At 37.0% G+C, this 24,505-nt stretch overlaps 1 protein-coding gene across 3 annotated transcripts; it reads right to left on the reverse strand.

Moving 5' to 3' along the window:
* LOC109222932 (kinesin-like protein KIN-7E) lies at window positions 16,562–23,338 on the reverse strand. Of its 3 annotated transcripts, none has more exons than XM_019387247.1 (15): window positions 23,187–23,338; window positions 22,641–22,729; window positions 21,796–22,143; window positions 21,447–21,536; window positions 21,250–21,350; window positions 20,992–21,105; window positions 20,836–20,917; window positions 20,665–20,732; window positions 20,459–20,524; window positions 20,241–20,365; window positions 19,632–19,959; window positions 19,046–19,150; window positions 18,110–18,970; window positions 17,350–17,657; window positions 16,562–17,130 (listed from the first exon to the last, which is right to left on the reverse strand). In XM_019387247.1, exons 3-15 carry the CDS (start codon window positions 22,016–22,018, stop codon window positions 16,812–16,814), a joined length of 2,790 nt encoding a protein of 929 aa, XP_019242792.1. In that variant the 5' UTR covers window positions 22,019–22,143; window positions 22,641–22,729; window positions 23,187–23,338; the 3' UTR covers window positions 16,562–16,811. The 3 variants fall into 3 exon arrangements, with proteins under 3 accessions (XP_019242792.1, XP_019242842.1, XP_019242899.1); XM_019387297.1 differs by having other exon boundaries at window positions 21,796–22,146; XM_019387354.1 differs by having other exon boundaries at window positions 22,641–22,732.

Below are 24,505 nucleotides of genomic sequence, written 5' to 3' on the forward strand. Positions count from 1 at the left end.
ATTTTTAATACCTTTTTAAGGTAACATCATCTTCCAAATCATATGTTACCTCATTCAACTAGAATGCAAGTAAAACGCATTTTATATATGTGTTTTATATATTTTTGAAATTCTCAAAAAAATTACATACTACTGAAATATCTCGGTCAAAATCATATATTTTTTATATTTATAAGAATATCTTATAATAAATATATCTTTAAAAGAAGATTGCAAGAATTGATTGGTATGAACTTTGAAGGACTATGAATGGAAAAATAAACATGAATATGATGTAAATTTTAATAAAAGATATACTACCTCGCGTTATTTGTATTTACGCTTCTCTAAGTTTTACCTAATATAACTTAGGCCTAAAATCAAATTTAGACTTACATCGGTACTCCATTCATACATTTCTACCTTGCTGCACAGTCTAAAGATGAAATTGGAAACTTTTGGTTCCTTAGTAATCCTACGATCCTACCCAAGTTATTCTTATCATTATTTTACGATTTTTTTTTTTTGAATTTAGCGCTAATTTGAGTATCTAAATTTATGCCAAGTTAAACTGAAAAACAATACGACGCCAAATAACAAGATCTTGATTCTTGAGTAAAGCTTTGCTTATACCTTGGAAATTGTAACACCATAGAATTATAAAATTAAATAAATAAAAAAAACCTTGGGTCGACAGTTTCTTTTTCTTTTTCTTTTTTCCCTTATTAGCTAGTATAATAATAGTAGCAAATTCCAAAAAGAAAAAGAAAAGGGAATAGTTTGAGCCTTACAGCTAGCTAGAGAAATATCATCTGGAGTTCAGATTTTGGACTTTTACTTTTCTTTATACCAGCACGTAACAGTTTTGTTGGCTCAAGTAAATGTGAGTTTTGAAGACTGACAAAGGAATTCAGACATGGATCAGGTCCATCCTAGTGAAGCACAGATATGGACAGACTCATGCATGTGAGATGCACGTGAATGAGATAAACTTAAGAAAGAGGAGGAGTTAGAGGTTGAGATCAACTAGAACTCTTCCACCAAGGAAGAGTAGCATCAGACGTCTAGTCAATCTCTATTTACTAACTCTACAAATATCAGTATTGTTCTCTTTTATAGGCAATGCACATGAGCAGAAGTTAAACGTGAATTGAGAGCAAAATAGCAAGGCAATTCTGCAAGCAATTCGTGTGTGATTCAAGCGTGCAAACCTGAAGCTACTTGAACCAGATAGAAGAACCAGTTCCAAGTGTCTGTCTTTTATTCTAGTTCAATTGTAGTAGGTGTTTTCATATTGTACCTTTCAGCTTTATCTAGAAGCAATTGTATTAGGTACTCAGAGTTTTCAAGTTAGAGTTAACTTGAAGTTTTTGCAACAGTTGAGGCTGTGTGCTACAACGGGATTAGAGTTAGTCCTAGGTTTACAAAAGAATTTTTGTAAATGCAGTTTTTGGCTCAGTGATTTTAGTGGAGAGTTTGGAAAAATCCTACTGGAAAGTAGGTAGTGGGTTTTTCACCTTTTGAGCCAGGTGTTTTCCACGTAAAATACTTGTGTTCTTTACTTTCCGCATTTATTATCTCTTCAATAGTAGGTTAAGGAACACGTAGAAGAACCAGGTCCTTCCATAAACAACTTAAGCGAAAAAATTGGTAACCACACAAATCCCCCCCCCCCTCCCTCCCCCCCTCTTGTGTGGTATTGAAGTATAAAACATCAATTGATATTAGAGCAGGTTATCCTTGAAGAGGCTAACACCTTAGGAACAGATCAAGATGAGTGCACCACCTGGAAACTGGGAAGGATAATCTACTGCAAGGTCTCCACTCTTCAATGGCCAGTACTACTCGTGGTGGAAAAACAGGATGAGAGATCACATCATCGGAGAGGATTATGAACTATGGAACATTGTTACTGATGGTCCCTTGGCCACCATGAAGAAGAATGCTGAAGGAGTGGATGTGCCAAAGACTAGAGCTGACTGCAATGCTGAGGACTTGAAGAAGTGGGAAAAGAATGCTAAGGCCAAGAAATGGCTTGTGTGTGGACTTGGTCTAGACGAGTACAACAGAATTCAGAGTTGTACTACTGCAAAGGAAATTTGGGACACTTTGCAAGTGGCTCACGAAGGAACTCCTCAAGTGAAAAGATCAAGAGGAACACTGTTGTTCTCTCAATATGAGAATTTCACCATGAAGGAAGGAGAAACCATCCAAGAGTTGCATACAAGGTTCACAACACTAACAAATGAACTTAAGTCTCTTGGAAGGATTATCCTTGAAGAAGACAAGGTTGAGAAAATTTTGACAAGGATTTTGCCAGTTACTTAGGAAAGCAAAATCACTGCTACTCAAGAATCAAAGAACATTGCCACTCTCAAGTTGGACGAGCTAATTGGAAACCTCACTGCCTATGAACTTAGAAGGCAAGCCATGAAGATGGATGCACCCAAGAAGGAAAGGAGTCTGGCTCTCAGAATCGCTGAAGGTACAGATCTAGAGGAGGATGAAATGGCTATGATCATGAGGGATTTCAAGAAGTATCTAATGAGAGGAAAGGGTTCTTCAAGAGGTGCAACTCACAACAAACCAAGGGTCCCTGAAAAACAGAGCAACGAGGGCCGTTACAAATGTGGTAAGACTGACCACATGATCAAAAATTGTCCTCAATGGGAAATTGAATGGAAGAAGGAAAGAGCTGAACGAAGAAACAAGAAGAATGAACAGGTTCATCCCAAGAAGAACAAAGGATCAACAAAGGCTATGGTTGCTACTTGGGGAGAAAGCTCAGATGAGGATTCAGAAGATGAAGATGGAGATGAACAAGCACTTATGGCCATTGGAAAATCAGATGAGGAACTAGAGGTAAGTGTGATTCATCTCATAGACAAGATTAAATTTTTGTCTAAAGAAAGGCTATCTGAGTTACTGCTAGATTTCATTGATGAATCTGAGGTCATAAACAATGAAAAGGAACAGCTGTCTAAGGAATGTGTAATCTTGAAAGCTAAGTGCAAAAATCTGGAACTCGGGGCTAGTGAAAGTGATAGTAAAAATGTTGAGTTAAAGAACCAGGTTCTTGAACTTGACACCACTGTGCTAGAGCTTAGATTTGAAAATTTAAAACTGAAACTAGGAACAGGTAAAAAGAAAGTTGATTACACACATCTCACCTTAGAAGAAAATCTAGGAAAAATGAAGGATGAGTTGTACGAAAAGGACGAGCAGATAAGACTTCTAAAAGAAGATCTAAGCAAGGTTAAACATGAACTAGACAGAACCTGTAAATGGAATAAGTCCTCTGATGCTCTATCATGGCTACAAGAACACCACAGTAGCAATAGGAGAGGACTTGGCTATAGGACCCCTGCACCTAAGTGGGATCCCAAAAGCAAGTACATTACACTTCCTGAGAACAAAATCTGCACACACTGTGGTAAGACTGGTCACTACAAAAGTGAGTGCACTGCAAAAGAAAAGGCCAGTCAAAAGAACAAAACTTAGGCTACCAGGATGAGCTAAAAAGAATTTAATTCACCCTTTCGCCTATAGAAAGGGACCCAAACTAGTTTGGGTTCCTAAGACTACCCCCGATTTCCTTGTGCAGGTCCAAGTGAAGGGGAGCAGCCAAATATGGTACATGGATAGTGGCTGCTCAAAACATATGACTAGAAGCAAGAACCGGTTCCTTTCACTTGAGAACCTAAAAGGAGGTAATGCCTCCTTTGGAAATGGTAAGAAAGGTGAGATCATTGGGGTTGGAAAGGTAGGTAAGACAGAATCACACTCCATTGAGAATGTCTACCTGATAGATGACTTGAAATATAGCCTAATCAGTGTATCACAACTGTGTGACAGAGGTAGCCTGGTAGCATTCACCTCTACCAAATGTTTTGTGATAATCTTACCATTAACAAGATTGTTTTGCAAGAAAAAAAAGTAAACAATATATACATTGTAGATCTGTCCACTCTTTTAGAAAATGAACTCACATGCTTAAGTGTGTTGGACAATGATCCCCTCCTCTGACATGCAAGTCTAAGTCAACTCAACAAATTAGTCTTCAAGGACCTGGTGATAGGGCTGCCTAACATCAAGTTCAAGGAAGACAAAATTTGTGAGGCTTGTGCAAGGGGGAAACAGGTAAGATCCTCTTCTAAATGCAAGAAAGTGGTAAGCACGACCAGGTCGATGGAACTGGTTCATATGGATCTCTGTGGTCCAATGAGAACACTAAGCAGAGGTGGTAAAAAATATGTGATGGTGCTTGTTGATGATTACTCTAGGTTTACTTGGACATTGTTTTTAACATCTAAGGATGAAGCATTTGACATGTTTACTTCTTTTGTTAGAAAAATTCAGAAACAACTAGGTAATCAACTTGCATCAGTTAGTCTGATCGTGGAACTGAATTTGAAAATGCTAAGTTTGCTGAATTTTGTGATGAGCATGGCATAGATCATAATTTTTCTGCCCCTAGGACTCCACAACAAAATGTAGTAGTTGAAAGAAAGAATAGGACACTTGAAGATATGGCTAGGACTATGCTTCTTTCTAGTAAATTGCCCCATAGCTTCTGGACAGAAGCTGTAAACACTGCATGTTACATCATTAATAGGTGCATGACTAGACCTCTTGTAGAGAAGACTCCCTATGAGTTACTTAAAGGGAGAAAACCAAATATATCTCATGTTAGGGCATTTGGATGCAAGTGCTTTGTGCACAACAATAGAAATGACTCCCTAGGTAAGTTTGATCCCAGAAGTGATGAGGGAGTATTCTTGGGATATTCTTCACATAGCAAAGCTTATAAAGTGTACAACAAAAGAACTATGTGTGTAGAAGAAAGTGTACATGTAGTTTTTGATGAAACTAACATTCTTTCTGAGAGACAGGAACATGAAGATGAAGCTATTGGGCTGGTAAAAGGTTTAAATGAAGTCACAGCCCAAGCTGAAGCTGCACCAGAAGAAGGAACAGGTGATGGAACAGGTTCTTCCATCCAGGGCAACCTGACAGGGGGAACTGAATCTAATTCCCAAATGGAACATGTCCATAAGCTTGTTCCTCAGCAACAAAACATGGGAGAAATATCAAACAGAAACCAGTTGGTTGTGAAACCTTACAAGTATCAAAGTTATCATCTCATTGAGAACATAATTACTGATCCTGTTGTGCGCTACTGTGTTAAAACACAAAATCAAAAAACTGTTAGAAGAATAAAAGAAACTGGAAAATAGTAAAGAATAAGAAATATTCCGAGTCCACAATTTGCTTGTGCGTCCTTAAGGAATTTTAACCCCCTGACATGTTGCCAAGGTAATGGATTAAATCCTCCCAGGATGAAACGGAATAAACCTTCCTGCAACAGTGGCAATACAAACTGCAGGATACCAACGAACGCAAAGAACGGAGCAAAATCACACTTACGAATTTGAGAAAGAGAGACTGCAAATTAGAATGTAATATTTTTCAGAAAGAAGGAAGTTCTATAATGTTTTTGGTGTGTTAAAAACGAAGGTGCCTCAGAATTTATAGGCAATTATTGGAAGAGGTGTGATGTTTGTTCTGGAAAAGGTGTATGTTCAGAAGTTTACGCGTCCTGCCGCGGTCGTACCGCGGTTACGCCAGGACCGCGGCCAAACTAGCCTTCTGAATCTGCAGCAGTGTTCTGGCGCGGTCCTACCGCGGTTACGCCAGGACCGCGGCCAGACTATCCTTCTGAATCTTTAGCAGTGATCTGGCATTTAATTAATTATTAAATAATTAATTAAATAAATTTTGTCCAAAAATAATCTTATCGATCGATCATTTGACAAATCCAAATCCAAATCCAAAGCCAAAGCCAAAGCCGAAGCCGAGCCGAGCGAGCGACGACGGCGGCGCGAGGGTTCATTCTCTTCAACTCTTTTTAAGAGCTTTAAGAAGTGACACAAATGTTGTTGTCCCTCACCAATGAGGGACAAAGTGCAAGTCAAAAGCTCACTTTATTCAAATTTTTATTTCCCTCCATATTATTTCCCACCATTTCCAATTCACATTCTTAGACTTTAAAGCCCAATGCTTAAAGTCTTTGAAGCCTAATGCCTTTAAAGTCCAACAGATCCAACTTCTGGAATTAAAACTAGATCTCAATTAAAGAATCTTTGTGCTTTTGATGCTTTCCTATCTCTTATTGAACCTGAAAATGTTGATGAGGCTTTGCAGGATGCAGACTGGGTAAATGCAATGCAAGATGAACTCAATCAGTTTGAAAAGAGTCAAGTTTGGCAACTGGTTCCAAGACCCAAGGACAGATCAGTAATTGGCACTAAATGGTTCTTCAGAAACAAACTTGATTAAGATGGAACTGTTACAAGGAACAAGGCAAGGTTGGTGGTTCAAGGTTATAGCCAAGAGGAGGGCATAGACTATGATGAGACCTTTGCTCCAGTTGCAAGATTGGAAGCAATAAGACTCCTCATATCCTTTGCTGCACACATGGAGTTTACTCTTCACCATATGGACGTCAAGAGTGCCTTCCTAAATGGCTACTTAAAGGAAGAAGTATTTGTCAAACAACCTCCAGGGTTCGAAAGCAAGGAGTGCGGATCATGTATACAAACTGGACAAGGCACTCTATGGACTCAAGCAGGCTCCTAGAGCATGGTATGAAATACTATCCAAATTCCTGCTTGAACATGGCTACAAGAGAGGTAAAATTGATAGTACTCTATTCTTGAGGGAAAAAGGTAAGGATCTTCTAGTGGTACAAATATATGTTGATGACATAATTTTTGGGGCAACCACTGAAAAACTTAGTAAGGAATTTGCTAAATTAATGGGGAGTGAATTTGAAATGAGTATGATGGGTGGGCTTAACTTCTTCTTAGGCTTACAAATTAGACAAAACTCAAACGTAACCATGATCCATCAACAGAAATATGCAAAAGAGTTGATTAAGAAGTTTAAAATGGAAGAATCAAAGGAAATAGACACTCCTATTGCAACAGTCACAAAACTAGACATAGATGAACCTGGTTCATCTGTTGATCAGAAGTTGTATAGGGGTATGATTGGTTCACTTTTATATCTTAGTTCTAGCAGACCTGACATTGTCTTCAGTGTAGGGCTTTATGTTCTATTTCAAGCAAATCCAAAGGAATTCCACTTGACTGCTGTCAAGAGAATATTGAGATACTTGAAAGGCACTACTGACCTTTGCCTTTGGTATCCAAAAGGTAGTAACTTTAATCTAGTGGGATATGTTGATGCTGACTATGCAGGTTTCCTTGTGTACAAGAAGAACACCTCAGGTATGGCACACTTTATTGGTTCATGTCTGGTGTCATGGGCCACTAAAAAGTAAAATTCAGTGGCCTTATCTACTGCTGAAGCTGAGTATGTTGCTGCTGCTTCTTGTTGTGCTCAGTTGTTGTGGATCAAGCAGCAGTTAATGGATTTTGGTATTGAAGTTGGTTGCATCCCTATTTTTTGTGATAACACCAATGCTATTAGTATGACTAAGAACCTGGTTCATCATAAGAGAACTAAGGGACAACTATGAGAAAGGACTGATCACTATAGAATTTTGTGCTACTAATAAGCATATTGCTGACATTTTTACAAAAGCACTGAATAGAGAAAGTTTTGAAAGGACCAGGTTAGAACTAGGGATGATTAAGATCACCTAATGAAACCAGTTCAGAATGCACAATGAAAAAAAAACTTTTTTTGGTTAGGAAATCTAGAACTTGTGTAAATATCTAGATTAATTTTTGCTCAGTTTCATACTGTAAATAGTATACTCATGTGCCATGTGTTGATATGACACACTAGCCTCTAACAAATTTTTTCTATTTTGGCAAATTGAGGCATGATCAAGAGGATTCTTAGTGAATATATTTTCTACACTTTGCATAATTAGAAATATTAATATTTAATTCATGAGCAGAGTCCTATCTACGTTCAAAAACTTCAGAAAAACCTATCCTTTTGAGTTTAAACCAGTTATGTTTCAACTAGAATCCTCACCGTATAAAAATGCCTAGAATCCAGGGAAGCTTAACCGCCCTTTCAACCTGAAAATTTCAGAGTGATTGGACTTCTAATTGACTACAAAAAGCTGCCGCTGGACATTAATTAACCCTCTCCCTTTAAAATCCATCATCATCACCGCTGCCACTCCCATAATTCTCAAAACCTTCAAATTTTTTTTGTTCTCTACTCTTCTCTCTTCCAAAACTCAATTCAAAAATTCTCCTCCAGAATTAGCAAAGATGACCAACCCCCAAGATAACCCAGGCACTCCTCCACAACCTACACCTGCGATTCCTCCACTACTCCTTAACCCAGCACATCCCCCCAACCTAGGAGAAGGCGAGTGAAGATGATTGCTCGCAAAACTGTGGCTACAGGTGCGCTTTCAAAGAAATTAAACGCAAAATTAAAGGCTAGTCAAGCCCAAGATTCTAAAAATTTTGATGATTCTTTCAAGTCTGCGAGTGAGGGGGAAGGAACCGGGTCTTCTGATTCTGAGCAGGCAACATCTGTGCAAAATTCCCCTTCTGAGGTACGTTCTGTTCTAGTTGAAAATCTGGAGAATCGTTTTGTTTTGGTTGGGTCTGTTGTGAATATGGAAACGTCTGAGTCAAGAAGGAGAGGAGGTAAAAATAAAAGTGAAAAAGAAAAGGAGAGTGAGGGTGTGAGTAGTGATGTGAGGGAAAAAGGGAAAGAAGTGGTTGATTCTTCACCCACTTCTGAAATGGTTAGAATGGCTATCTGTGGGGCTGAGCATGAAAAGGTGGTAGAAAGTAGCAAGAAAACAGGGGGGAAGTGGCTCAGGGGAGGCTGCTGAAGGGCTTGTCAATCTCGGTTCACAAGCAGATGAACCTGGTTCATCTATTGAGGAGACCCAAGCAGACCTTCTGAAGAAAGTGGGTGCAAGCTATAACCCCAAGAAAAGGAGAACTCCAATACCAAAAGCTCCTAGCACTGCAAAAACTACCAAGAAAAGGAAGGCTACTTCCCCAACAACTGCTGATATTCCTCTACCAAAAGGAAGGGCCACAATGAGTAAGTTGAAGAGGAGTGAGAATGAGTTGCAAAAAGCTATGGAAGAAAGCAAGAAGAAAAGAATGGACAAAGGGAAAGCTAAGGTTGCAGAGCCTGTTGAGGCTGTTGATGTGGATGAGATGGACCCGGTCCATCAGGGTGAACATGTGACTGTGGAGGTGCAGACCCCTAAGCCCAAGAAGACCAAGACTTCCTCCAAAAAGTCTTCATCTGTATCTAAGACTGCTGAACTTTCTTTGGCTAAAAGGACAAGGTTTGCTATGAAAGCCAAGCAAGTTAAAATCATTGAGGAGGAAGATTGGAGTAGTGAAGAAGAGAGCGAATCTGACACTGAAAAGGATAAGATGGCCAAGTTTGGCAAACGAACCATCTTGAAGGGTAGACTTTTGAAGGATTTGGAGGATCCAGGGATGGTTCGACTGGTTGATGCTCTAGCTGTTCAGGGATGGAAGGACATGGTCCTTCAGTTGGATGGAAGGCTGGTAAGGAATGAGACTATTGAGTTTATGGTCAATGCAGAGGTTAAGGATGGCAGAGTTACCAGCCAGGTGAAAGGGGTTCAAGTGTCTTTTGATACAAAAAGGCTGGGTGAAATTCTTGACATTCCTTCTGAAGGGTATGATGACTACATAAGGCAAAAATGGCCAAGTCTGGACTCCCTTCCTACTGCCCTTGCCATTACTAGGAAGTTCTGTGATAGCACAGAAGTGAATGAGGCCAAGGTTGTGTATAAGAGTGAAATAAAGCCATGCCACAAAGTCCTGTTTGAATTTGTCAACAAGTGTTTGCTGCCTAGGCAGGAAAGAAGACACATTGCTAACTATGGATTTTGTTTTGATGCAGTGTCTTGAAAGTGGGCGGCAGATCAACTGGCCTGGATTTATGATCAAGCTACTTGATAGGGTTATCAACGGCTCCAAGGCCCATGCCACTCCTTATGGTTTTATTCTCACTAGTCTCTCTGCACGTGCGTTGCACGTGTATTTTATATTTTTTAATTAGATATAATACACTAAATATAGTCAATGCATACATATTCAAAAAATATTAATTTATCTATAAATTATAGATCTAGATATATCAAAAGTTAGTATTCTCGCGTAACCTTAAGGTTTTTAATGAATAAATTCAAAGGAATACGTTCCGGTAAACTTTATCTCTATTCTTCTAGCCATCACAATCAAATTTTAGTATATCTTCTTTTAAATTTAACAGCTCTAATTTACAATGTCGGAAGCAGAAATTCTTTGAACAACTTTATCTTATCTATATCCTTCGGCGATAACTAACATTCTAGAGCTGTTTGTGTCACGAAAAATTAAGCTTTTCATTACTTCTTAGAGTTATTTTGTAATCTTATTTCACACAGAGAAGTTTGAGATACCTTAGAAAGATATATAGTTAGAGAAGAAAGAGTCAACTGTCAATAAGAAGAAGAAGACGATAGAACTTACATGTGCAATATTTTACTTTTATAAGAGTAGTTTCACTCTTGATTGTTTTATTTAGTCAAGTAATATTATTTCATATGAAAAATCTTTACATGTTTAGATATTATTAACCTCTCCCTACAGAAAAGCATAACTTAGTGTTTAAATACATAATCTTTTAGGGTGGAGTACGAATAGTATTTTTTGAATTAAAAAACAAAATTGATTACTTAAAACTACATAAAATGTATCATACTCTAAAGCTTAACATATTTTGAAAAAATTATTATCGAATTTATTTGGCACAAGTTGAATGTACACAAAAATATAAGAAAGAAAGATTAAAGGCATATAAATTAAAATATGAACAAAATACAAAGTGATGTTGGAGTTAATATTTACTTTTAAGACAATGCAAATTCAATAGTTCATACCTCAAAATAGTTTATTTGGTCTGAAATTTCCTAACATAGTCTTAAAGAATGAAAATATGGGACTTGAACTCGTGATTAATTTATTTTATATATGTCTAGGCATTCCTTTTAGTCTTGGATATGATGTCCATGAAAATTAAGAATACAGAAATGTATCTTCCAAAAATATGTGATAGGTATATTCAAGTGTTTCCGGTAATTTTTGTCTGACGCAATGCCAAATAATAAACCAGACAAAAACATATTAACATGTTAAAAGTATATTAGGGCGAGAAAACATGAGTTGTGTCTTTTATCACGAGATAAATTATAGTGATGCATATATTATTTAAGTAGTTTGATTCATACGTCAAAAGTACTTTGTACGCAATAATAGATCAAAAAAACTTAATATTGTGACATCCTACAAATCTAAAGTGCTATAGATCACACCCGCTGGCTCATGCCTTACATCCTAGAAATATAATGTTCAAATCTCATCCACATCTCCATTCTTTTTCTGAATTTTGGGGTTAAAAAGTATTTCAGGTACTGACTGACATATTCAAATTAAAACAAGAGGTCCAAATTAAGTCCACCTAAAAACGACAACAACAAATCCAGAATGATCCCAACAGGTGGGGTATGGGGAGGATAGTGTGTACGCAGACCTTATCCTGCCTAATGCAGGTAGAGAAAATTAAGTCCGCCTAATAACAAAAAAACATATGGATTAAGAATCTTAAGTGATTTGTAGAATAGTGGATAATTGTGTAGGAGTATAAGCCTTAGCTTATTGGGACTTGAACAACAAAATCATTCAAGCACAAACAAGAAAGAAAAGAAAACTAAAGGGGCCGGAATGGTGAAAGACTAACCTGAACAGAGGATCAAGAGAGGAGAAACAATAACATATGGGCAATTGTTATTTTAAACCGAATGAAACTAAACCGTTGCAACTTTTCGAGAAACGCAACATTGCCGTGACTACTTGTAATTGGGAGTTATTTGTAGGATTTTATTTTATTTTATTAGTAAATTGAGAATTTAAGTTAATACATGGATATTTTGGTAATTTAACTTTTACTTAAGTGTCTTCCCCCTTTTAAAATAGTATAGATTACTGTTATTGCTTGTTATAAGGTGCCACTGAAGAAGTGGAAGATGGCCACAAGCAAAGACCATTTTGGAATCAATACACTGATTGCTTGTGATTATGAGGTCAATGCCATTCCCAATGAACCTGGTTCATCTAAAAGGACACCTATAAATAGCAAGGTCAGAGCTCTATTGCAGGAGAGTGGGGCAAAGGATGCTGAGATAGCCAGGCTGAAGACTCGTTTGGCAGAGGTTGAATCTGAGAGAGATGCTCTCAGAACTGAGCTCACAAAGGAAAAGGAGAAGAAAGATAGAGTTCTTCAAGACATGTTGCACCTTCTCCAAGCCAAAACCCAACCCTCTAGTTCTTCCAAGCCTTAATTGCCTTAGCCTTCATTTCCTGAACCTTGTCCAGACCTTTCAGTGACCCAGATTAGGGATTTTTTTTTTGTTTTGATCATGTTTTAACTGTTTTTGTTTCTTTTTGTGGATTGTAGCAGAATCATATTCTCTATCAATGCAGTTTGCTATTTTTGCTCTTGTTGACTGTTTATTTTTCCTTGATAGTCTGAATATGTGTAGTTGATTACTGATAATCCATGAATGCATTTGCAGTTGCCCCAGTGGCCATGAGTAATTTTTAAAATTTGGAAATCACACTTTGTTTATGCAACTTTTCGATGATGCCAAAAGGGGGAAAATATATTGTGCTTTATATTCTGAATAGTGATGTTTATAACCTAATGAAACTGGTCCTTGATGATAAGTGAAAAATATTGAGCTGAGTTCTGACAGGGCCTAAGTGAATGAAAAGCACAGAGTTTGTCATCATCAAAAAAGGGGAATTTGTTGGCCCAAGTAAATGTGAGTTTTGAAGACTGACAAAGGAACTCAGACATGGACCAGGTCCATCCTAGTGAAGCACATATATGGACAGACTCATGCATGCGAGATGCACGTGAAGGAGATAAACTTAACTTGAAAGAAGTAATATCTCCTGATCCTGATCGAAGAGGTTGCATATTAGATAAGGAGAAGGACTCCTTACTTAAAAAGAACACGGCTTAAGAAAGATGAGGAGTTAGAGGTTGAGATCAACTAGAACTCTTCCACCAAGGAAGAGTAGCATCAGACTTCTAGTCAATCTCTATTTACTAACTCTATAAATATCAGTATTGTTCTCTTTTACAGGCAACACACATAAGCAGAAGTTAAACGTGAATTGAGAGCAAAATAGCAAGGCAATTTTGTAAGCAATTCGTGTGTGATTCAAGCGTGCAAACCTGAAGCTACTTGAACCAGATAGAAGAACCATTTCCAAGTGTCTGTCTTTTATTCTAGTTCAATTGTAGTAGGTGTTTTCATATTGTACCTTTCAGCTTTATCTAGAAGCAATTTTATTAGGTACTCAGAGTTTTCAAATTAGAGTTAACTTGAAGTTGTCGCAACAGTTGTGGCTATGTGCTACAACGGGATTAGAGTTAGTCCTAGGTTTACAAAAGAGTTTTTGTAAATGCAGTTTTTGGCTCAGTGATTTTAGTGGAGAGTTTGGGAAAATCCTACTGGAAAGTAGGTAGTGGGTTTTTCACCTTTTGAGCCAGGTGTTTTTCACGTAAAATACTTGTGTTCTTTACTTTCCGCATTTATTATTTCTTCAATAGTAGGTTAAGGAACACGTAGAAGAACCAGGTCCTTCCATAAACAACTTAAGCGAAAAAAATTGGTCACCACACAAATCACCCCCTCCCTCCTCTTGTGTGGTATTGAAGTATAAAACATCAAGTTTCACTTACAAAATACAACTTCAATACCCAATAGCTCAATTGGGAATGGTGATTTTAAGCACCATCATTTTATATTTAAAAATTGCTTTGTAAAATATTTTACCACTATCCATGTAGTTTAACCGGTTATAGTAGCTTACTATCAGTCCATCACCAGTATATGTTTTGTACCGACAGTTATATTTAATTGGTTCTAAAACCAACATGATATGCAATTTTTTTCACTCACACTTCTAATTCAGAGTTAGATTGTTAAAATCTACGTAACAACTAGACGTGGGAAGGCCCGTATACGGGCCCAACATTGCAATTTTATTAAAATTATTATTTGTTGGTGTTTAGTTAATTAACTTTTGAGGTTTAACAAGCTATATTTTTAAAATTACTTTTGAATATAAAATTATTCAGTTTGAAATCGTCTACAAATAGTATGAATAGATGAAAATCATTTAATTTTTATTTTCAAATTGCTTTAAGATAGTATGGGTAAATATGAAAATTTTGTAAATATTGATACTTCTTTTTGTTGTTGTATTATTTAAAAATTAATTTTATTTTCTCTATAGAAACTTCTATTTGAATAAAACAAAATTAATAATTTTCTAAAATGAGAAAAAGATTGGAAATGAACATTTGCAGTGCACAAACAGTCTAATCAACACATGCATAGTGTATTTAAAGGAGTGTTGTGGCTAGAGGAACGTGGGGTCCACATGTATTTTGCATTTAAGAAATGCAAACATGAAATTTTTATGAAATGACATATATGCCATTGGTCAACCATCTTTCCTTTTCTATATAATAGAAAAAAAATAGAAATATACAAATATATCATACCAAAATCAAAAGCAGCTGCGGATCAAGTGGAGCACGCCAACTCTCGTTGATCAAGGATCCTAAGAAGGGGGACCGTCAGCTTGCCTACCAGCACCTGCGGGCATGAAACGCAGGCCCCGTGAAATAGGGCGTCAGCACGAAAAATATACTGAGTATGTAAGGCATGAAAATCAATACGTACAAGACATAGATGAAACATGGAATAAAGAAATCCATCTTTAAATCTGAATAACTTTGTAAATTCTGAAACATTTATAATGTCATCCACGTGTGTATAAATGTCGTGTCATGCATAGGTATGGGTGTACATAATATGATCAAGCCACTGAGGGCATCCCATCATATCGTCTCGGCCACTGTGGGCAACATCATCAACATATACCAACTGATCAGGTGGTGGTACGTATATAACGCCGTAACCTTTTTCCCATATCCCATATACATATACATATATACATATAAATACGCGTATATAACGTCATCTGGTCATGGGTCAATGTACATATATAAATGAATAAAATGCATGAAAAATATGTAATAATCTCAAAATTTCTTCCGGATAAACTTTTTCGACTGCGTATTATTTTGAGACCCATGAACAGAAGATATAACAATATGTCACATGGGGAATCAAGAACAAAGAGACCCCTAGTATTTCCATGAATAGAGTCGTTTATAAAAAATGTGAGTTTGCTCGTTTCTTCTGTATAACTTGGACCATGCCAAAAAGAAAGAAGGGATAGCCTTAACATACCTAGAGTAGGGAAAACTCCGTATAATATTCTTGGTGAAGATTGCACCATACTCTTTTGTAACCGCAAAATTTTGATGGAATTACGCTTCTGGTCCTCGAAGTATTTTGAATGAAATGGAGCTTCCATTTTCAAGAAATGAAGAAATTGGCTTTTGTTGAAAGCATGAAGATGGTTACTGTTTCCAGGAAGGTTAACGTTTCTTTTGAATCCAAAATGCCAATATCTTTTGTCATGTAAAGTTTCTTAAGTTTCTAATGGTAAGAATGTTATATTAATCATAACAATAATGTATCCCTTTCTTAGCCACTTAATTGCCACCTAGTCATGGATTTAGCAAGGGTCATTCCTTTACTTTGCGGCCTTCTGCCACGTTTTTTGGGGTGTAGTCTATTAATTTTTATCCACTTATTAGTTAACTGGGTAATGTTCCGTAACCCGGTAATTAACCAATTACTCGTATAGTTTAAAAAAAATTGCCTCAAATTACTAAAAATTTTACTTATTTTTAATATACTTTATATATCATACTATCACGGCCATATGGTACCTTGTATGGTACTAGTCCATAAAATATCGGGTAGTATCACTCACCCGTACTTTATCCCAAATTGGTCATTTTCAACGAAACTTGTTTTTTTTAATTCGTGCACCCTTTATCCTTCGTGAAACTTATTTATCGCTTGTTATAAACAGCGTAAATACGTTAACCTCAAGATAATCTCATCCCCGAGACTATGTCGATTAACTGAAGACGAAACTTTTAACGTACGAAAATGCGAGATGTAACATCCTTCCCCCCTTAGAAACATTCGTCCTCGAATGTTTAACTCCCCGAGATCTATATCACCTTTGCAGAGTCGCCTTTGTAATAACACTACTACCAATTGTCCCTGTAGAAGCTTAATAACTCAACGCAACATAGGACCATAATCATCAATAACGACAATGGTCTCACAAGACCAATGACAATAACCAACACAAGAANAATTGATTTTATTTTCTCTATAGAAACTTCTAATTTTACGAACTTAAACAAAGTTAATAAGTTTTCCAAAACTCGAGAAAAGATTGGAAATGAGCATTTGCAGTGCACAAACAGTCTAATCAACACATGCATAGTGTATTTAAAGGAGAGTTGTGGTTAGAGGAATGTGGGGTCCGCGTGTATTTTGCATCTAAGAAATGCAAACATGAAATTTTTATGAAATGACATATATGCCCTTGGTCAACCATCTCTCCTTTTCTATATAATAGAAAAATCTAGCCAATGCGTCCCTACTTGACTAAATAAAAAACATAATCTACAATCAAATATGAAACAAAAAATAACAAGTGAATCCCAGAGTAGTATTACAGAATCCTAGGCAAACTAAAAGGAACTGAAAACAGTATATTGAATCCTGCTAATTCATAATGAGACTGCTAATTTCAACTATATCTTCTTCTAGCTGAACTTTCACAAGCTCAGATAAGGGATGCCATACTATTCTTCCAGCCAAAAGATCTCCTGCTCTTCCGCGGAGGTGTAATGCTAAGCCCAAACATCTCCTTGAGGGCAGGCCCCTGATCAGAGAACCCAATTAGCTTTGCAACAACGGCAGCACTCTCTATCACACGATTCAAATCTGTGTCACTCCACAGATGATGAACAAGTTGGTGTCTCCTCCTCTTGGAGTTCAAATTTATGCCCCATTTCTGGTATATTTCATTTCTTTCAGCTCCCGGAATTCTTTTATATATGAGCCTACTGAGCATATCTCTTTCGCGTCTAAGAGCTTTAAGGCTGTTAAAATCAAGAATAATAATTGAACCATATTAGCAGATGATGCAGAGATGGTAGTTACAAGATTGACACGTTCAGTCTATATGGTTCTAAAACATTACAGTGGCATCATCTTTTTTCCAATATTGTGAACACTGTGCAATCAAGCATGCACACACACCACCCCCCAAAAATTGGGAGGGAGTTAGGGGTATAAGAGCAGCAAGGTACAGATTATACCTTGATGCAAGCGTGATTGTCTGACCTCCTTGTACAGCAGAATTTCCGCTCGAAAGTACTTCCTTAAGGAAGGAAAGTCTTCTTACTTCTACCTCCATGTAAATAGAATCCATCGGGTCACCTTTAAACAGCAGAAAGAAGTATGTCCTATGGATCAATGAAATATGGCAAGTTTTCCATAGTTCAATGATCATTTTCTGTAGCCTTCCAAATTCAAGAGGCCAATCTGAAGGAGCCTCTGATGAGTCCAACATTGGGTCCACTCCTACACTTTTGACACTCCTTTTTGACTTTCCAGCCTCTTGACCCTAACATAGATATTAATACATGAGGATAAAGTTTGGGATAAGTAACAGTTTTTCAAAGTCATGTAAGCAAGTACATCCCCTGGAGAATAAACATGAGAAGAATGCATACCATATACATCAAGTACGTCAAGTTATAAACTTAATGCCTACTAAACAAAAAATTCCAAAACTGCTTAAATTAGAATTACACAAAAAATCTAAGTTTTGTTTCTCTATATGCATACATAATTCAATCTGAATTGTTATTTCCCCATAATAAAAGAAAGTAAGCACAGATCAAGGAGCAGGAACTGATCATGCAAGCAATATCTGTCATCAAATTAACCAAAGTAAAATGATGCACTGAAACCAAATACTGTGATATTTACCAGTAATTCCATACATATAATAAACACAAGAAAAGAGCAAACAACTCTGAAAAAACATATGGCTGGAATCAAGATAGTTCAGACCTGATCATGAAGCTGATTATCATATTCAAGCTTAGCCATCTCCTTCAAACCTGCCACAAAATTGTCAACACTTGGGATATCCTCATCTCCAGGAGCATTACTCCCATCTACAAAAGCACTACCAATTGAAGACTGTGAATTGTTTCTGGATAATTTAGGTCTGTTTGCTCCATAAATCAATAGAGGAAGTTTCCAGTGCTTCCGCTGGAAATTTTCAGGTCTTCCAGGAAAATCCTTCTCTAGCACATTAGGCGGGGTGGTCTCGCTATCTTCAACTGTCTCAAAATCGGGTGGAAATGAGCCCACCATAAAATTAGCTCTACAGCTCCTGCTTCTTGTTAATTTCTGGCTTCTTGAACCGGATATACTTGTCGAAAGGGCAGGTGAAGATGAATCATCAGGAAAAGGTCTGACAAGAGAATTGATTGTATTCTGGATATCTTGCATCTTCTGCTCCCAGGCTGCATGAAGAGAACGATCGCTGGTGCTATTTGCTTGTTCAAGTAACATTGGTGATGACTGCCGGATGTCAGAATGTCTGACACTGGAAGCAGGAGGCATTGACATTCTTTCTCCATACGCTGTGTTTGACAAGCTGATGGATTCAAAATTTCTATTTTCACTAGATTCATCCATCTCAATACATCGAACTTCCTTGCAAAGGTCATCAGAATCTTCTCCTGTCACATTTGCAGATTCTTTGCCCCTCTGATGTTGATCAGCAGCAGGCACAGCACAGGATGTAGCATCACTTTCATTGTCCCTGATGTAGGACTCCTCTATGGCTGATGAGCAAGACACAGAGCTTTCATCTTCGTATGTGTTGCCTTCCACCGATTTAGAAGGTAGACTCGACACTTCCTGAAAATTTGCAAAAAATAAGCAACAGATAAAGGAGCAAGACACAGAGCTTTCATCACGTTACTTAATACAAACCTTCTGGCTGGAGGTTTTATCACTTTTAATCGTCCTCAGCAGATCCTCAACTCGCGATTGAGCAAGATCACGTTGCTTAGTTAGTTCCCTCACTTCTTTCTCTAACTGCAGATTTTAACCAGATAAAATATGTGAACATTCTACAAAGAGAGTTCACATCTAATTGAACTCCACTTCAATAACACTTTTTCAGATTGAAGGAATTTGGCAATTAAAACACTTCATAAACACTCGGGAACTTTTGCTGTAACAACAAACAAGGATGCTTTGATTCCGATTACATGGAAGATAACTGAATGAAGAATAAGTGAAATCAGCAGTTAGATGAAAGCCTTGGCATGAGTGGGGACTTTTGCTGTAACATGAAAGCAAGGATGCCTTGATTCCGATCACATGCAAAATTACTGAGTGAAGAATAAGTGAAATCAGCAGTTAGATGAAAGTCTTGGTATGAATAGGAAGTAGATTAACTATTGGTCTGCCAGATTCAATTCAACGGCTAGAGGTGACCAATCCAAAATCTGCTAGCTGAAATTTTCAGAACACAACCATAAGCACAAGAGCAACAGTAGGAAAGAACATTCACCTTTTCAATCTGCTGGTCTTTCTTTCTCAGCAATGACACATGATCACAAGTAGTTGTAGGAGTTTTTAATTCACTCTCTAATCTAGCCAGCTCTTTCTGCAAATGCTTCACCAATGCCTTGTCAGACATGACTACATTGACTTGTGCATTAGTGGACACTTCTTTGGCACAACAGGCAAATAAAAGCGTATTTCTAGATTGTTCTACATGGCTTCGTGCAGGGCTCAAGGTGCAGATTATGGCAGTCCTTGCATTGCCTCCCAAAGCAGGTTGAAGAATACGAGTTAGCTTAGAATCTCTGTAATTTACATGCCCATGTCTTCCCTTGCTGCAATTGAGGAAAGCCGTTACATGCACAAGTAAATGAAGTAGAGAACTCGGAGATGAATTAAAAAGTAAGGTTCATCTTATACTGTTGAACATATACAGTTCATGTAGCAAACAGTATTCAATAGCATAAAAATCTTCACTAATCTGAGAGACCAAAAAAAAAGAAAAAAAATCCCCCCCAACTTTCAATGTGGACAGCAAAAGTGAGTTACATGTTTATTGATCATATACATGTAGTTTAGTGCAGCAAATTCAGATTAGAAAAACCAAGCAATCAACCTTAGCTTGCGGATAACAGTTCCCAAAGTCAACAAACTACGATTAATATGACAGCCTTCTTTCAATCTCTGCCCAACTGACAGCGCCTGAGATGCACGTTCACTTCCTGCCAGATCAACAAAATTCTGCATTCAAAAATAATAAGTTCGCCATCAGCAATTCATGCGTCCATGTCAAGAATGTAGATAAAATCATAAAGTAAACTATTTGATGCATACCACACTAGCAGAAAGAGTTGTTTTGTTGTCCTTCCCTATAAACTCACGAGCTGAACTTTCAATTGTCTGAAGAAAGAACCAAGAAAGAGTATAAGAAGGAGACACATGCCCTTATTCCAGGATAACGAATAATACTTTACTATTCTAGGCAGAGAGACGAAAACATGGTAATACCAACTTTATCAAAAAAGACAAGAAGGGAATACCAGTCTAAGAATTTGATGAGACCTGGAGCTATTTTCATTAAGATAAGTCTCCCCAATTTGTCTTTGAGCTGCAGAAAGGCCACAAAACTTGTTACTTCTGGTTAATACATCTATAGGTGCTAATTGTTACTATGATAAAGTCTAAAGCATAGAATTGGAGATTTACACTACCTTCACAGATGGACAAGAGCTCTTTCAGATGGTCCCAGTCCCTTAAAGTTTCTTCTGTCAGTTTCTCAATAATGGTCCCTTTCTGCAGAACTCGAAATCATTAGGAAACTTCATCTGCTCCCTGTTAAAAGTTAAAACTAAGAAACAGAAACTCACCTCAGGATCATCAAGCAGCCTTAGTGGAGTACTATCTGAGCTGAGGAGGTCTCGAACAACTTCATTGTAGATCTCCATAGCAGAAAACTTCAAAACAAATGCTCTTTCCTCGTGCTGGACAAGAGAAGGAAAAATCATGTTTGCAACAAATAAAGGAAAACCAAATGAGGATCAGATAAAATTTCTCATCCACAAGTTAGAATATGAAGTGATGCTAAAGGGAGCAAACAGATGACATCAAAGTAAACATTAATTTACCCTTTGCATATAATCATATATGTCTGTCACTGTAAACTCTGTAATTCCATTCATTGTGTACGTCTTTCCACTGCTTGTTTGCCCATACGCAAAGATAGTTGCTGCATAATATGTTTAGGTAGTCGTATTAATGAGTTCTCTTTCAAATGATAGGAATCTACAACAAAATGTGGAAGGCATATGATTGGAACACTCACAGTTGATTCCACTGACAACAGAAAGAGCAATGTCCTTCGTTCCTCCCTCATACACTTCCCTTGTTGAGCAATCACCCCTATATACCCTATCTAATCTCAGAAGAGAAGAGCAAGAAGATACGTGTAGTATCAGTAAATCATTTTTAAATAGTATTCAAGCTAAAACTGAAATTTATCCCAGTAAATGTATATGATTCTACAGAGTAGAACAGCCAACCAAGGATGTGATCTCAGACCAGTTTGCAAGCTAAAATATCCAGATCTAAACCTCAACATACCTCTCGCAAATTATTTCCAAATCTATAAAGATCAGTTCAAAATGCAAAGGCTGAAAAGGGGAACTTCTTACCAAAGGTATAAGCAGTAGGCAATCCAGACCGTTCCTGGAGACTGTTCCTGTACAAAATGGTGGTCTCATTGATACACTCCCAATCTGAAACTTCATTCCTCACAATTTCCTTTTCACTTAGAGGCCTCAACCTTACCAATACCAGGATCTTCTCTTCGCCGCCCAATGCAGCCCCTTGCATTTTCTCCCACTTCTTCAACTCTTCCCCACCAATAGCTCCCATCCCAAAAGTTCCCCCCCTCTTCTCTTTGTAGAGGCCCCGATCACATAGCCAACAATTGACCCATGATTCGAAGTCTCAGAGCGAAAGGTAAAAAGAAGCCAAAACGTCTCACTGTCTCATAAACCCTGCTGCCAACAGAAAAAGGAAAGACAGTTAGAATGTTTGAGACATGGTGGTTGTGATTGCTAAAATAACACAGTAGCTATTGACCCCAGGGAACTAATTGTAAAAAGAATTTAAAACAATTAATACCACACGATTAGGTAGGCTGATTCATGGGTTAGTTGTGATTAAGCACTTTACTTAAAAACCTTAATACCAAGTATTTTCAAGACCTAAAATTCCATGAAAAGCGCCATGACTCAATCCACATTACTTTGCTTAACAGGGACCAATATTGGGACCCAAGTATGCTTCAAGACCAAGTCTCAGTACTATTCTAAGTAATTCCACAGTAGCTCTGAAGCTTGGAACTTTCAGCAATGGTGGACCCCAAAACCTAAATAAAATACAAATAGTATCTTTTTTTCGTTAAAATAAAAGTATCTAAACAACATAATTTTGTATACAATTGTTCATATAAAAGAGAAATCACATTGAAAAGAAAAGGTTCACTGTTCACCTCCTCCGCCGTATCAACTGAAAAGTAGCAACCTGAGAGATTGTTGCGATTTAACGGTCACAATGTTCTCTGCTTCAGCTTCAATTGTTCTGCTGAGATTTAAATAAATAAATAAAATATAACGTTGAACAATCCGAGATATGTATTAAATTATCACAATAAAAACATATAAAAACTGTAAGATTCTAACGGTAATAAGATCGGTTTATTCAGATTGATAAACTATAATCTTGTTCTTAATAAGATTTCAACGGTGAAAAATATTAAAAGAAGAAAATGGAGGTTGTTTAATATTCAGCAAAGCCTGCAAATTAATTTTTTTTTTTAAAAAAAAACATAAAAGAGCTTGAAAAATTAGAAGTCCTTTTTCTTCAAGTGATTATAAGAAAGAGGGTGTGAACTTGAAGCTAATAGAAAACTGAAGATGAAGCTTTACGCGTCGAATAAAGTTAATAATTATTGAATGAGTAAAACATAAAAAAAGTGTAGCAACAAAAGCAAACCCATAAAAATTTTAAGATAGATTAGTAATTAACGAAATCTTACCTCCATTGTTGAATCCTCAAGGAAACAACAATTACACAGAAAATAAAATACACACACACACACACTGAAACACGCAGTCACACACAATTTAAACTTCTGGGAACTGCAAAAAATCAGATATGGGAGCAGTTTTATGGATCGGAGAGAGCGTCAACGTCTTTTTTTCCGTGTGACGGTGGGGATTTAAGTGCAATGACAAATTTACCCTTTCTTTGTTTTCTCAAAATAAGAGTTATTGGATATGAACCACGTGACCACGTGGCTCTGGAATATCGGTGCATAAATACGATGCTTAATTACAACGAGAAGAAAGTGTGATTTTCAACGTATAGTTATGTGACACGTGTCACTTTTCAGTAGTGGACCACTAAACGGCTCGAGTGAGAGAAACTGTGAGATTAAGGAAACTATAATACATTGTTTATTTTAGGGACCATTTTGAGATCTTATTTTTGTTCTGTTTAATTTATTAGTATTTCCCTCATTCAGTCTGTCCTACCAAACAGATTAATTAATTGGGGACCTTTTTTGATTTAGTTTCACGATTCTATTAGTATTTTATTAGGACAAAACATTTGTCAAAATTAGTATGACTTTTGTCAAGTAGTGCATGATACTTAGAATCATACTCCTATTACTATTAAGAGTCCTATCTTCCGCCCGAAAAAACGACGGAATTCTATAAGAATCAAATCATGTACTGCTAATTATCGGTATATATAAATATATCTATAGATCACAAACACTGAAGGTGAAAAATAGATTACAAACACTATAAGTCATAGTTTTTTACACCTAATATTCAGATGATATTAAAAAAATAAAAAATTGTTTAACTTTTCAAATAGATTGTAGTATCACATAAACAAGAAATAATAACATAGTAAAAGGTCACAATGTATAGATCTAATTTTGGTGACTCGGGTGGTAACGGATAAGTAAGACAAAGAACGGAGTCGACCATGGTACAACAACTGAGGGTTGCTATCAAGACGGCTGATGCCAAAGATGGGCAGCTGAGATGAAGAAATAACGGTAGCATAGGTTCAAATATGGACACAAGGAATATTCCTTTGGATATTCCTTGTTTTGTACTTTTTAGGATTTTTGGGAGATATCCCTTATAAATAGGAAGAGATAGAGAACAAAGGGGAATCTGGATTTTATGAGAGAGAACACTTTGTAAAAGGTTGACCTGAAAGAATATACAAAAATTGTCTTATTCATCGATTACATTACTCGAGCATACATTTTTTCTACATTCACAAGATCCAAAGATTCCTCAACCCCTTCCTATTTTCCTTTTTTCCATGTTGTTG

Source organism: Nicotiana attenuata, chromosome 1 (assembly GCF_001879085.1).
Source record: "Nicotiana attenuata strain UT chromosome 1, NIATTr2, whole genome shotgun sequence".
In the NCBI taxonomy this organism is placed as follows: Eukaryota; Viridiplantae; Streptophyta; class Magnoliopsida; order Solanales; family Solanaceae; genus Nicotiana; species Nicotiana attenuata.